The sequence below is a fragment of the Stegastes partitus genome, unplaced genomic scaffold (assembly GCF_000690725.1).
Source record: "Stegastes partitus isolate 25-593 unplaced genomic scaffold, Stegastes_partitus-1.0.2 Scaffold12, whole genome shotgun sequence".
NCBI lineage: Eukaryota > Metazoa > Chordata > Actinopteri > Pomacentridae > Stegastes > Stegastes partitus.
In genome coordinates this window covers 57,951-72,780 of record NW_007577743.1, presented here as the reverse complement: position 1 = coordinate 72,780, position 14,830 = coordinate 57,951, and the positions used below count along the sequence as shown (strand labels likewise).

The 14,830-nt window shown below is 38.7% G+C and overlaps 1 protein-coding gene across 1 annotated transcript; it reads left to right on the top strand.

Moving 5' to 3' along the window:
* The first annotated feature begins 562 nt into the window (after positions 1–562).
* Positions 563–10,617, top strand: pfdn4 (prefoldin subunit 4). Its single transcript, XM_008287639.1, has 4 exons — positions 563–635; positions 1,102–1,209; positions 3,457–3,597; positions 7,963–10,617. The coding sequence occupies exons 1-4, from the start codon at positions 609–611 to the stop codon at positions 8,092–8,094; spliced, it is 408 nt and encodes a 135-aa protein (XP_008285861.1). The 5' UTR covers positions 563–608; the 3' UTR covers positions 8,095–10,617.
* The last annotated feature ends 4,213 nt before the right edge of the window (positions 10,618–14,830 follow it).

Genomic DNA, 14,830 nt, shown 5'->3' with positions numbered 1-14,830 from the left:
TTGGATTCTCCTGTTTGGATCGTGCTCTTATGACTTCATGCAGCCGGAGGACCTCAAGCAACCTCTTCATGATGAACCAACGCATGGCAGCCTACTGGTTTTTATTAGTGGCGCAACTCTTACAAAAAGGCCATTGATTATCAAGCCGAAAAACTGGCATTTAAAGATTTCAGGTCAAATTCATGTTTTCTCACGGTGCTGCCTGGACACCAAGCAGCAATTTGATGTGGTTCACAACATTGAATTAACAGATCTCTTGCCTTGCAGATGTAGTCAGTAAATATTTGAACTTGGGTGTAGCTGACTGTACAAATATGTACAGAGCAGCAGTTCCGGTTAATATAAAAACTAGTTTGACATATTGTAAGCACGTTTGCACATTTCTAGAGAAAATTAGACATACTAGTAACACACACTGGCTGCATTATCAGTGAAGTTTATTGCTACAGTATATTATATTTACCTGTGCATTCGAAGAATGACCAAGAAATGCCTTTAGTTGGAGAAAATAAGTGTTTTAATATCAACTTGTACCAACACACTCCGGTACCTGCTAGGTGGCGCTGTAGCTGCGGATCATCGCACTCTAAACAGTCGAAGAAGTCAAAATGGCAGCCACCATGAAGGGACCTGTAGTAAGTGAAAATTTAAAGAAATGCTTACTTTTGTTTCATAGGCACTCTCCTGCTGTTTTTGTCTGGTAGTACAAATAAAAACAGCAGAGGTTTGCGCAGAAAAGAAGCCACAACTAGTCGCTCTTGTGAGATTTCAAATCGTGGTCACGCCCTCGTGTAGTTCATGCAGCTACCGTTAAGCGTTAGCTAGCTAGCTAGCAGCTACATGTAGCCTGCTATGTTTGCTAAGTTTTTATTTTCTCCAGCTGAATTTTGCTAATAATAATAACAAGACCAGGGCTGTGGTAGTCGACAGGTCACATGACACCACTCAAGCTGCTGTTTACCATGTTGCTTACTAGCAAACAGTTAACCAGTTCCTTCCATTCATAGTTAGCGCTAGCGAACCAGCTAGGTTTGCTAAGTCTGCTTTCACTGTCCAAACGTCAGCTGTCAGTTTCAGTGATTATTTTCTCCTCGCTTGCAGGCTGTTGAAGACGTGAATGTCACTTTTGAAGACCAGCAGAAGATCAATAAATTTGCCAGGAACACGAGTCGCATGACGGAGCTCAAAAATGAAATAGAAGCAAAGAAAGTGAGTAGTAATGGGTTGTGGATATCTTTAGTCTGAACTCAGTGTGTTAAATTTACAGAAAACATCGTTAAACTAAAATTACTGCGATCTAATACGGCAGATCTGCATTAAACCCAACCTTTGTGAAGATTGTAAGATTCAGTTTTATTGCAAGTGTCTCTTAGGAGTGTTGATTCAAAGGTATGAGCAGTTTGGAGACTCAGTTTGTGGTGCTGTTGAACTGAACTGTGTGATACAGAGGGATGCCTGAGTTAGAGAGCTATTCTAATTGATAGGAGTGGGATGGACACAAAATAAAGGGATCACAATACTCTGCTTCTAAAAAAAATCTATTCTGCATGTTTTGTTTTGGTTTTAACAGTAATTCAACAATAACCGTGCTGTTACAGATGCTGTAGTTTCTATGAGTTGTGTTGATTTGTGACAGTAGGGCAGTGTGTTTTATGCAGTGCCCTGCCTTCATAGTGGGAGTATCAGCTGCTTTTTTCTCTCATAAGCACACTGCAGCATTCATGGTGTCAATGATAATGGCTGTAGAAACAAGTGCTCTTGTTGAAAAGCCACAAATTGCTTACAAAGCAGAAGGACAAAACTGAATTTCTGAAGCTGAAGCTCTGGTTGGATATGAAAATGTATGAACACAGTAATTTACTGCAATGATTTCAGGTTGACATTTGAAGGTGATGACACATGAACATGTAAGTTTGTCCAGTTCTGGCTGGACATGAACATATATGAGTGAACACATGATTTTATAATCAATTTCTCCTCTAATTATTTTAAGCAAATGAAACTATTTTGACAATGTCAATGCAAGGCAGTGGAGGATGTAAAAAGAAGCTATGAAACAACAAGAGTGAGTTGCTGTACCATAGTGTGTTCATACATTTTCATATCTAGCAGAATTGCAGTAACTCTTGATTAAGATCACGTCTGTTTACCTCCACACGTCACACTGCTGCTTATGAAAAGATAAATCCCTGCAGAGATAAGTGGGAGCAGGACGTTGCTGCACATTTTAATCACCCACTTTCACCCTTTCTGCAGGAATTCAGTTGATCATTTAGACCTGGTGTTGTTGATCTGCAGACTTGTGAACACGTCCATTTCACCAGGTTGGACATTAGTATAGTTAAACCAGTAAAGCTAACTAGTAAAGTTATCCAACCAGTGTTTGTATAGCACCTTTCAAAAACAGTTACAGTGCTTTACAATAAAACAAATTTCTTATAAGATAAATAACAAAAACAAATTCAAAAAATGAACTAAAATCTAAGCATGCAGCATAGCAAGATGAAATAGCACATTCAAGACAGCGGTCATTATGCCCTCCAACTTTATGAAAGTAGTCTAGCAAGTGTAAATACTACATTGTCTTTCATGGTGTGATTTTACCCAAGTAATTTACATATTGTGTGTTAAACTCTACAAAAGTTACATGAAACACCACTTTACCTGACTATATGACATATTAAGGCTGAAACCCTGAGGCATTATGAATTTTTCAGAATGACCTAACTTAATAATAAAGCCAAGGTCCTATTGTGTTATAAATTAAAGAACTTAACCTAACTAATATAAATATTACGGCCAGGAACCCGCAGGGTTTCCATACTGGCAAGTTTTGTTTTATATAGAGATGTTTTCCACATTGATATGTTAGGAAAAAGAGAAAGCGTTATAGTAGGACTGTCATTCTTGAAGTTTTACTATTTAACAGCAAGGTATTGTGATGCCTTTATAGGTTCAGTGCACTGTGCAACCCTAAAGCCAAATAAACTGGCAACTGAGTGTGTTTTGGGTCATAGCGGCGTAATTGATTGGGAGTTGCTAACTCAGTTTTCAGTTTCTTTGCTAAATTAATAAAGTTTCATAACCTTTGCAATGTTCAAACTGCTTTAATGAGTCGTTGAGTAAACTTAATTGTTGTTTTAGTTTGTGGTGACTGTGTAATGACATAATGCTATATAAGTACATGTTGCTCTGCAGTACACTGAGAGGTGTTTTAAATATTGAGTCTACCCACAACCACCTTCATTTAACATGGCACAATTTGTCAGTGCCACAAAGCACAGCCTCTAAAAATTACCATAAAGTTGAATCCACACTTAGCGATTCCACTGAACACAGTTTGTTCAGAAGTGTCACGGTTAAATGTCGCCTGAGGGCTATGCAGCTGCTAAGTTGCTAATACTAATTTGTTGACAGCTCTTGCTGAGACTCTGTTAATGTTAATGCTCTGCACAGAAAACGCTGCAGAACCTCCAGGATGCCAGCGACGACCTAATGATGTTCGACGACGACTCCCTATTGATCCCTTATCAAATTGGCGATGTCTTTATCAGCCACACCCAGGAAGAAACACAAGAGATGTTAGAGGCTGCAAAGGTAAGCGTAATGCAATCTCAGTAGCTTTTCACACTCTTCAGACTTTTTTCTATATTTACATTCTACCAATAAGAAAATACAGCAACAATTAAATCAAATTTATTTTGGGTTTATTTATTTATTTATTTATTTTTACCATAAAAGAGTACACTCACATGTTATTCACAACATGTCACGTCACAAGTGTATTCTATCCCTTCCCAGCAAGGAAGGTTTGTGCAGTTTGAATGTTGTCACAGTGTTTTCTTGATTGAGATCTTTTCTTTATTTGCTTTAAAGCTGCAGTGCAGAACTTTTATCCCCATCTGGCAGAGGGAGTAATTACACAAACACTTGGGCTTATGATGTATTCCTCACTTACTTTTTTTTTTTTTTTTTGCTTATGATGTATTCCTCACTTACTTTTTTTTTTTTTGTAATCTTTCTTCTGGTCATCAAGTTTCTGGAGCCTCAGAGTCCACTAGCTTGGACGCTTTCTAACTTTTTCTACCAGAGACTCCACCATGCACCTGGTTTCTTCAGCCTACTCTGTCTCTTTTGCAAAATATGCTGCTCTGTTGAGCTCTGGCACCCCGGCCATTGTTGGCTAAGGTAAAATGCATCACTACTGGTGTGCCAACGTGAGAATGTTTGCCACAAACGCCAGATTTAAAACTCTGGTTTGCTGCGAAATACAGAGAGAATTACCTGGCACTCATAGGCTCAGTTAGCATTGTTTGATAAGAGCTTGAAAGTAACAGACATTCATTTATCTGTAAAAGTTCAGCTTTCTAGGTTTAAATCAAAATTCCATCACTATTCTTTCAAGCAAAAGACAGTGAAGCATTTCTCTATGGCAGTTATTTTAGAAGTGTTTAATTTAAGCTAATAGATTTCTCATGTCAAGTTGTCCTGAATACAAATATTAAAGGCTCATTTCTTAACCCAGTTGAATTGCGAAAAAAGATTTAAAATACATGGTTTCTATTCAGTTGTAGTCTGGCACGAAAACCTTCTGGCAAAGCATTGCTTAAGCAGCATAAAGCCAGTAAACCCTGATAGAAGACCTGGTTCCTGGCTCTGATTTATCTGTGAAGCACAGAGATATCTCTGATCCTGTGAGTGTCCTCTTCTCAAAAATGGAATTTACCAATGTTTTTGAAAGCCTTTATGATCACCCCATTGGACTGCCTGAAGAGTTACTGATAAGTATTCATGTTCTCGCAATGGGATCTTTTTAAGTGCAAAAAAAGTCTCTTGTCACATGCTGGCTCACAGCTTATAGACTGGATTCCTTTGAAAATAAGTTTGCTCAGACGAGTCACATTTACATTGGAAGTGAAGGACAACGCAGCCATAAAAGGTTCTAGAAAAAACATATTTCACATACTTTGTGCTTCTGTGCAGTCAAGGTACTACAGTGTGCTGTATTTTGAAGCTGTCACAGTGGTCCAGAAGAAGTTCTGATATGTAGGTTGGAAGTACACAAATCAGAATATACTTCTGCACACACAGTTTTTTCATCTTTCAGGATTGAATTAAAGATGTTTGGATTTCTGTAAAAAGTTCGTAGATTAGCACGTTTGCCTTAATGTCAAATGAAACCCATTTGAGTAGTTTTTCATTGCAGCAGATAAATGATGTTAACACTCTTTCTCATCCTGGTGCTCAGTGCAGAACATTGTCATGTCTGCTTTCACAGAGTTTACAACACAGTTCCCTTTGAACTTCTCTTTTGTTGCATTAAAAAAAGGTTTCGAGCCCAAATGAGCTCTGTGATTGGTGTATGATAAAAATCTGTGAGTCAAAGAGTCCAATTTTATTAACTAATTAGGCATTTTTAAGACTTTATTTTATAGTGGTAGTAGAGAGTGTAAGGGAATGACATGCAGCAAATGATGTTAACTGATGCTTTGTATCAAGAAGAATAGAGACATTATGGTGTCACCCTAATTCTGAATTCTTCCTGTTCAACAGGGCCTTATATCACCACCTCTCTCAGAGCCCACCACATGTCCAACAAGGACATTATTTAGATGTAACACAGGAACGCAGAGGCCCCTCATATCTTTGCAGCCTTCGCTGAAGCAGACAATGAATTAATGCTTGTTTCTAAGTGACTGGAGTGTGACCTTTTGGAAACACTACCCAGGGGTGGGAAATTCCCCCACGGGGTATGGAGGTAAATTTAAAAGAGAGCAATCAACAACTTTGCAAGTGTTTGGTAGTCATAAGTTTTGCTGATGAAAGCAAACAGTCTACACTGAAATAGTGTGTTCAGACTACTAGTTTAAAAAGTTTTATCAGCGCTTTTGTTCTTCCAGTTGCTTTTCATTTCTTTCTCTCCACAATCTCCTGTTCTGTTGTGTTTGAAAAAGAGAGGAAAACCTTCTTCTTGCTATGATCCAGTTCCCAGCGCTGTTTAACCCTGCCTGCAACATCAACACCAACAAGCGCTCTAACAGCACTTCAGCATGGACTTGGCAACAGTGTCACCAGCCATGTATGGATGTTTTGTAACTCGCCGCTTTGTCCACACTAATATGGATATTTTGCAAAACAAAAATGTTCCTATACATTTGGATGACATGTCATCCACACACAATTATCATTTTGGGTCACTCAAATTAAGATTTTTCTCCCTCAGACCATAGTGCAGATTTTTTGTTTTTTTTAAAGGTCTGCTTTATGTGTGTCTGTGTGGAAATGGAAGTTCTGGATGCAGTGTAACACCTCAGTACGTCTCACACAATATTTTCGCTTAGTGTGATGAGCATGGACCTGAAACAGCAGCAACAACAATGGCAGTTACATACCAGTTGTTTTTTTATTTTTAAATCTTTGGTTCGCTCCAGCAGTTTCAAGTTTACAACTTTACTCCGCATTGTTGTACCACTACACTGGTATGCAGAAGTGTCTAAAGAAAAACCAAAAAAAACAAGAGCAGGCCCATTTTTTTTTCATTTCCCTTATTTTTTCCAGTTTTAACCTACACCAGGCCAGTTTTTATGTTTGAAACCAACAAAAAAAAGAAAGAAAATGGTTAGTTTGCCCAATGTCTGTTTACATTGAAAATCGAATATAATCACGTGGAACAGTGCTTTTTTTTTTTGGATTGATGTAGTTATATATTTATTCTTTCTATTATAAACCAAAAATGAAAAAATGGCCTGCTTCTCATTTTGTTTGTTTGTTTTGTTTTTGGTATTTGATGGGAAAACAGATTATACTCTAGTACTCAGTATCAATGTGCCCATGAACCCATTTTAACATGAATAAATATGGTTAAAGAAACGCTTTGATATTTTGGAAAGTAGACTTGTTTGCTGCCATCCTGAGAGATAAATGACAAGATCAATACCGCTTTCATGTCTTCATGGTACATATGAAGCTGAAGCTAATTAGCTTAGCCTAGCATACCGACTGGAAATAGAGGGGAAACAGCACCCTGGTTATGTTCACAGGTAGCGAAATCATTGCATACCAGCTCACTAATTAATGTGTTATACCTTGTTTGTTTAATTTTATAAAAAGACTGAAGTGTGGTTTAGCAGGTGGTATGTGCCAGGCTGTTCCTTCGGTGCTGTGACGTCCTGGAGTCTACGCTTGTTGCCTGGCAACCTCTCGCTGACGACAATAAGACTCTAGGACTCTAGACATGAAAGTGGTATCGATCTTTTTATCTAATCCTCAGCAAGAAGACTGATAAGCGTTTCCTAAAATATCAAGCCGTTCCTTAAAGTGTGTACGTGGGAGAGATTAATAATCTGTCCAGAGCAGAGGAACCGTCCAAAGCAGTTCATCAGGACGGGGCAACGAGAGCAGCCACACCTGAGGCCTCTCTGTCGGAAGGAGTTGTTTAGCCAGATGGCAGTTTCAATAAAGGGCACTTGAGATCCTCCGTGGTGCACCTTTGGGGAGAAAAGCTGAGCAGTGCTGGTGCTCCATAGCTAAGTCACACAGAGGGCAAGTGTTGACCAAGAGGGATTCACATCAGACCTTGTCCTCCTTTCTGCCACTTCCATGAAGTCTCTGTTTGCCCTTGTCTTGTTCCTGCATCTTCATAACGCAATACCACATACTGCATGAACCTGAACTGATTGATTCTGAGTAGTCACCTACACATACTGAATGACGAATGTGTTGAAAACAGCTTGCTTGTTATATCTGCTGATTGTAATTTAGTGCACATTTCTATCCATCGTCATTTTAGGTAATTTTTATTTTCTGCATAAAATGCTCTCTTCCAGCCTTCAGGATGTGCTTTTGATAACACAAATAGTAAGAAATGTGTTCAAACAGGTTCACAGAAAAGCTGTTTGCCACCTTCTGTGGTGAAATCGTGGCGGTTGTCATGTAATTGTAGTTTCTATGTTCCGTAATCAGGAAACACTGGAGCAGGAGGTCAAAGGCCTCGAGGACCGAGTGTCGGCGATACAGCAACTGTTGGGTGATCTGAAGGTCCAGCTCTATGCCAAGTTTGGTAACAACATTAACCTGGAGGCAGATGAAAGCTGAGCAGTGAAATGGACTTTGACAGCTGCTCCACCATGGACTTTTACATGCAGCTCTTGTATCAGATCCACAGGATGTTTGCCAAACAGAAGATCAACATGAATGGCTTAGGTTTGTAGCTTCTGGCTGATGTCTTCAGTTTAGTTCTGGGAAACAAATTTACAAGGACAACAAAGGTAAAGATGTGGGGATTAAATAAATGCACATTATTTCTAATGTATTTTAGGTGGCATCTTATTTAATGTTCATGTTTGTTTTTTTACTCTGTTGATCGAACTGAAGTAAAAAAAAAAAAAAGAGGAACGAAACCACTGTCTAGTAGTTTATCTTGTAATAATTTTAACAGTCTGAAACACTGCACAAGAACATGTTTGATTTGAAATCTCACTTTGTTTGACTGTCCTAAAAGCAGGACAGAATTAACATATTCTCCTAACACATCAGTGTATTTTGGCAATTAACGACTGAAGTGAAAGACCTAAAAAAAAAAGAGAAAAACTCAACCTGCTTAGCTTTTTTTTCCAGACTCATCTTTTTACAACAACAACAACAAAAAGCTGAAATGTTTGCAGCCAACAAATCTTCTGTCGGAATTGCAATCACAGACAGAGCTAACATGCATGCAAATTGAGGTATCTTTGCTTAATCTGTGTCCATACTCTCTGATTAGATCCAGTTTAGAGAAACAGATAGACGAAGAAGTAGAAATCTGCCATGAAATCCACACAACTCAGTGGAATTCAGAAAGGGGTATGATAATTAGAAAAGTAAAAGAACTCAGACTTTGTCGAGACTTTGCCATCTGACCAAACGGGTTGAGACGAAGGCAACGTTCGAGGAAGAAACAGTCGGTGCACTAATAGCCATGCAGCAGGGATCTTGTGTCAATAAATTAGTTTAAATGTATTTTTCCGCATTTGTATGATCGCAAAATAGACACAATATAGACATTGCGCTTTCTGAATTTACTGAGTATTAATTATTGAGGCATGTATTTGATTTAGCTAGCTATAATAATTGCTGTGGTCTCTTATAAGTACTTTCTGGTCTGAGTTCCCCCACAGTTGTTACTTTGATTGATCATTTGCTCTTTTTTTTTGGTCACAGACTTCATAAGGCTGACATAGCTTGAAACAATTAGAAAGGGAGATTAAAGCTACCTGCATTGTTAAACTACTACTTAAATTACTTCTTGTGTACACACAATGTTGTGGTTGTCGGATGAGATTAAGAATTGAGCAAATGGATCTTGAGGTAAAACAACATTTCGATTCAGTGAAACCAAAAATCAAGCTAAATGAGATCCCCTGTCACAAAGTCATAACCTCATAAGATGCAGATCATTTTCATTTGGATTACTGAATATTAATGGGGGGAAAGAAACATGAAATTATCTAGTGACCAGTTCAGACAGAAACTCACACTTAAAGTTAAAATGTTGTACATATATTACAGTATTTGTTTTCAAAGCAATTTATCAAATCAGTGCAGGAATCAAAGCAAAAGCTGCAGTAGGTCTTAAACATCAATAGATTCAGGTATAGATTTCGCTGTCTGTAATATTTTTGCTCCATGTTAATTCTCCGTATACACCGTGCTCCGACAAATATCAACAATGCACAAACCTCATTAAATTGTGCCCTCAAGTGTGGCCTGCATGGGCTAATAAAATATCTGGGAAAAAAAAAAATGGAGAGCTTGAAGTTATAGCAGACGCCTCTGGAGGATCAAGATCTCAATTAACAAGTTTCTCCTCCCAGTAGCTTTGCTGCTGAACATTCATAGCTATGATTAAGAGGAACTCCACCCACACAGGCTTGTCTTTATGCACAGCTTGTTAAACCTCCGGCTCAGAGGAACACACATGGAAATGACTGGGCTTATTTCCCCGATGGCCTTGTTTATTCTCCGTCTCTGTCCCTTCTCTCCCTCTTTATGTGTTCGTTTCTGTCTTTTCGCTCCCCTGCTTTCTCCGTAATGACATGTATGTTAATATTTAGCAACTGTGCAGCCGGATTTCGCATTACACTTTGACAGCTTTTAAATCGGTATGTTTTCCACTGAAGCACTCCACTGCACTTACTTGTCAGTTAAGGTGGAGTGTAGTCTGCTGAAATCTGACTGATTAGTGTTTTCCTACAATTACAACAGTAAGAATGATAATTATTTGGCTAAAACATGATGTAAGTATGTTGTTTAATTCACTGAACACTGTGGAGTGCTCCTTAGACTGTTATTTGAAGGAACACAATCTGAGGTTGTGTCAGAAAATATCCACGGCTTTAAGTAACAGCAGGAACAGACCAGTGGGTGTCTCTGTCTCCCCAGTAATTTCACAGTGAGATAAAATACATTTTACTTGTATGAAGATGCGTTCATTGGATATGGCTGCACTTTGCCACTATTGGAGAAACACAACAAACAAAAACCGTTTACGTCACACTTCCTGCACAAGAATTGTGAATAAGATGCAGTTGTACACATATGCAACTGAAAAATGCTTTTCAAATAAAGATAAGAGTCTTCGTAATTGTTTGGGCTTCTGGTTCAAAATGTGATATGCAACAACTAGACTTTAATTACATCCCTCTTAACTGTCTAAATTAAAAACAATCCAGTAGACTGTGCAGGTTCAGCTGGTGTCTCCTGCTCTTTCAAGAGTTTGTGCGCACTTTATCATTTCTGCACTGGTGCTACAGTGAAAAATTGTGTTTGCTCACTGTCTCTGCATGTTAGCCTAAATGTCAGGAGAGTCAACCCAGACGGTTTGAAAAATCCATAGCAGCTACAGCCATTCTTCATCACTTACAGCTGCACTGTCTCAGCCAGCTTTTATTCAGTACAAGGGAGGAACAATCCACTGCTGCTCAAAAGCACAATGCACCATGCTACCTGTCAGATGGCACGCGGTTTATGACCAATAATAAATGTATTTGCAAAATTAAAAACCCTGCAGAATAGGGTATTGTTCTTTTGCCTTCAGCATGCAGTGTCCAGGGTATTTTCACTTGGGCGTTTTAGAAAAAAAAAAAATGTTATTGTTATATTGTGCTTTTATTGAACAGTCAAGAGTGAGACGAAGATGGCATGGAATAAACACTGCTTGGTTAGATTTGAACAGCAAACATACACCTGCCAGACTGTCAGGGCAGAAACACGGACCGGGACGTCTTGTTGTGTCTGGCACTGGGACGATGGCAGGAGATCCTTTGGGTCCGGTGGGTTGCAGGGTGGGTCTCCTGTACATTGAGGTTGTTTCACCCTTAATCCTTTTGGTTTCTGGGTAATTTAGAAGCTGAGTTAACATCTTGGGCTCTTGGTCGTGTTCCTCCAGCTGGTCCTGAACAGGTTTTGTAGTGTGATGGGGTGCATCGTCCAGCTGAGTGCTGCTGTCGGACAGTGCCATATCCATGAGGGAGTTTTGCTCAGTGTGGAAAAATGGTTAGATAAGTGTGAGGGGTGTGCAGGACGTCTTAACAGGGGGTTAAATGTAACATAGACCCTTCACATACTTACACAAGGTCAAGCAGGTTGTGCTCCTGGTTTGTTTATTGTGTTGCCCTAAGACAGTACCTCTAATTTTCAGAAGGTTTGGACATGTTTTCTGTGTCTTAGAAGAGTTTTTTTTTTTAATGTTTCCATGTGAGATCAGTGTCAAAGTGTTTTGGTGGCATTAAGTAAATTTATGTATCACAATTGTTTTTTTGATTAATGAGCTGTGGCTGCAAGGTACAGAATCCAACCTCATAATCCTAGTAGTTGTCTTGTTACCCAAAAGATAGCACTGTTTTGAAACAACTCACAGAAAGTGTTAGTTAGGTTTGAGGAAACACTCCCCACAGTGTTAATTGCATTGCAGTGTTAGTGCTCAGACTCCCAAAGACCTCCCAACAGCACTGAAATACAAACAACTGTTTCTTGTAACTTGTTTTTTATTTATTTATTTTTTAAGAAAATAAGACGTCCATCCCTCAGATTTCATACATGTGATTTACTTTGTAGAGAAAAATAAAATTGTCAGTGTTTTGACACATATATTGCATATGTTTTGACATTTGAATGTGCGTTGTATCAAGGTTTTCCATCAATCTACATCCATCAGTCCGTCCATTTTAAAGTCCATCGATGTTAGACTAATAAAAGATGGATAAATAGACCGGTATGGAGCCATCCATCCATGATTTAGATGGAAAGACAAAGAGATGTCCCCCAGTACCCATTTAATTACTATCTATGATAGACAGAAAGATAATGGACAGATAATCTCCATATATATCTGCTTATCTATGTATCAGTCTTTTAGATAACAAATGGGCACATGTGTCAGTATCTACCAGACATAGATCAACAAATAGTACCCACCTATAGTATATATATAGAATTGTATTGAATTATTTGACTTTACTAAAAGTTTTACAACGAACCTTCTGCCTGTTACGATTAACCCCACCCAAAGGGGATCATTGCACTTTCCCCAAGTTCCCTGGAATTGTCCAACCAAGTTGTAAAAACACGATTGATCTAACTAAAATATTTTTTTTGTTCTAAGTGGGTTAGGTTGTGCCCACTTCCCAGCTGCATGCCAAAGTAACATCCACATGAGTGCCAGGGCCCAAGGTTTTCCAGCAGAATATTGCACTTTTATGAGATGAATAATGTTTTTCCCTTCACCTGCCACTGGTTTTCATGTTGTGTGCATGTAGTTTCTGTCTTAGTTGGAGCTGAAACGTTTTCTCAATGTAGGGATCTGAAAAAGATTAATTTATTCATACATATATACGTTTTTGTATTATTGCACACCAAATGCAATGTCTTTGGATTTCGGATTGTTAGTTGGTCCAAACGGGACATTTGAAGACATCCCTGTGAGCGTAGGGAAGTGGTGATGGTCATTTTATAAACAACAGCTAATTGTTTACTCAAAAAATATAGAAAGCACATTAATCAAAAGGAAAAATGAAAATTAGCTGCAGCACCGGTATTACAGCCCTGGGCCACAAGTGTATTCCACTCAACTAAATGTGAAAACCCCACTGAGTTTCTGAGTGATCAGACAGGATATGAATGTCCTTAGCCTTGACAGCTTTAGCACTGCACAATATAAGAGAATGTTAAGTAAGCTGTGTCATAATAGACTATGATAGACCATGATAGATAGACTGTGATAGACAGATCCAGATAGATAAAACGTGATAGACCATGATAGACAGACTGTGATAGACAGATCCAGATAGATAAAACATGACAGACCATGATAGACAGACTGTGATAGACAGACTGTGATAGATGGACCTAGTTAAATAGACCATGATAGATAAACATAGATAGATAGACTATGATAGACACAGCTAGATCGATAGAGCTAAATAGATGAAGCATGATAGGTAGACCTAGATATAGACAATGATAGACCATGATAGGTAAAGCTGGATAGCTAGACCTAGACAGATATAGACAGACATAGACATAGATAGACCATGATAGACAGACCAAGATAGATAGACTTAGAAAAACAGACCTAGTTAAGTAGACCATAGATAGGCCTACATGGACAGACCATAGCAGAAAGCCCTGGATAGATGGGTAGATCATGATAGATAGACCTACATAGATAGACCTTGACAGATAGTCTTAGATAGATAGACGGTGATAGAGAGACCATGATAGACCTACAGACCATGAAAGATATACCTAGATAGATAGATCATGATAGATAGACTATGGTGGACAGACCATGATAGATAGACTATGACAAATAGACCATGGTTTTGGGGATTAAGAAAGAGAAGCCTAAAAATTATAGTAAGACTGGGTGCTGTGAAGGGAACGTGTCAGAGGAACGATGAAGAGATGCACCTGCGTGAACAAATGCCACAGATCGTTTAGGAATCGGCAAAAGAGCACAGAACTCAAGGTGTCGATGGGCCAAAAGCCTGAGAAGTTCTGAATGAGATTTTTACGACTAATTAATTTGTCGATAATGAATTCCTCTCCTTCACTTCCTGTGGACAGGGACTCTGGATAGCTGTGATGTGTGGAGGCTGAACACTATTCTGTCATTCATTTCATTACTGTCTGTCAAGTTGATCAGCCAAGACAATAAAGGCACAATTCCACTGCGGCAGCGTATGAATCATCTGAATGATGAGTCTGTGTGTGGACTGATCCCTCTGTGAGCATGTGCGAGCATCCGTCTGTGTGTGTGTGTGTGTGTGTGTGTGTGTGTGGCATCAGTGCTGCAATCAGGACTTATAAGTGCTTTGAAAACAAATTGGTGTCCCACAGCCAACATCCAGTGGTTTATTTAAAGATTTGTTTATCTTTCATTTATGAATTGCTGAATTGGAAATTAAAACTTTCACCCGTGTATCATCGAGTCTCTATCCAAAATGCCTAAAATGTGTGGGAGTCTGAGCTTGTAAGTTTCCATCAGTTATCTGCTTTAATCAGAGGCCCCTAATATGCAGAGAATATTACTTCTGAAAAGCATTTCCATATCCACCATGGAACAATATGCCAAATAACTTACCATATGAAAGACAGTAGAATGCCTCCAAATATTTCAATGAATATCATTACCAAAGATTTTTTTATTTATTTATTTTTTTTGTCAGGTACATTGCGAAGACCTTGACAAAATTGAACCATCGAAGCTGTTCGGAGACAGTTTAAAGCGCACAAAGAGCTATTGTTAAAAAAGGGATGGACAGCTCAAATCTTACTAAATATTTGCCTCTCA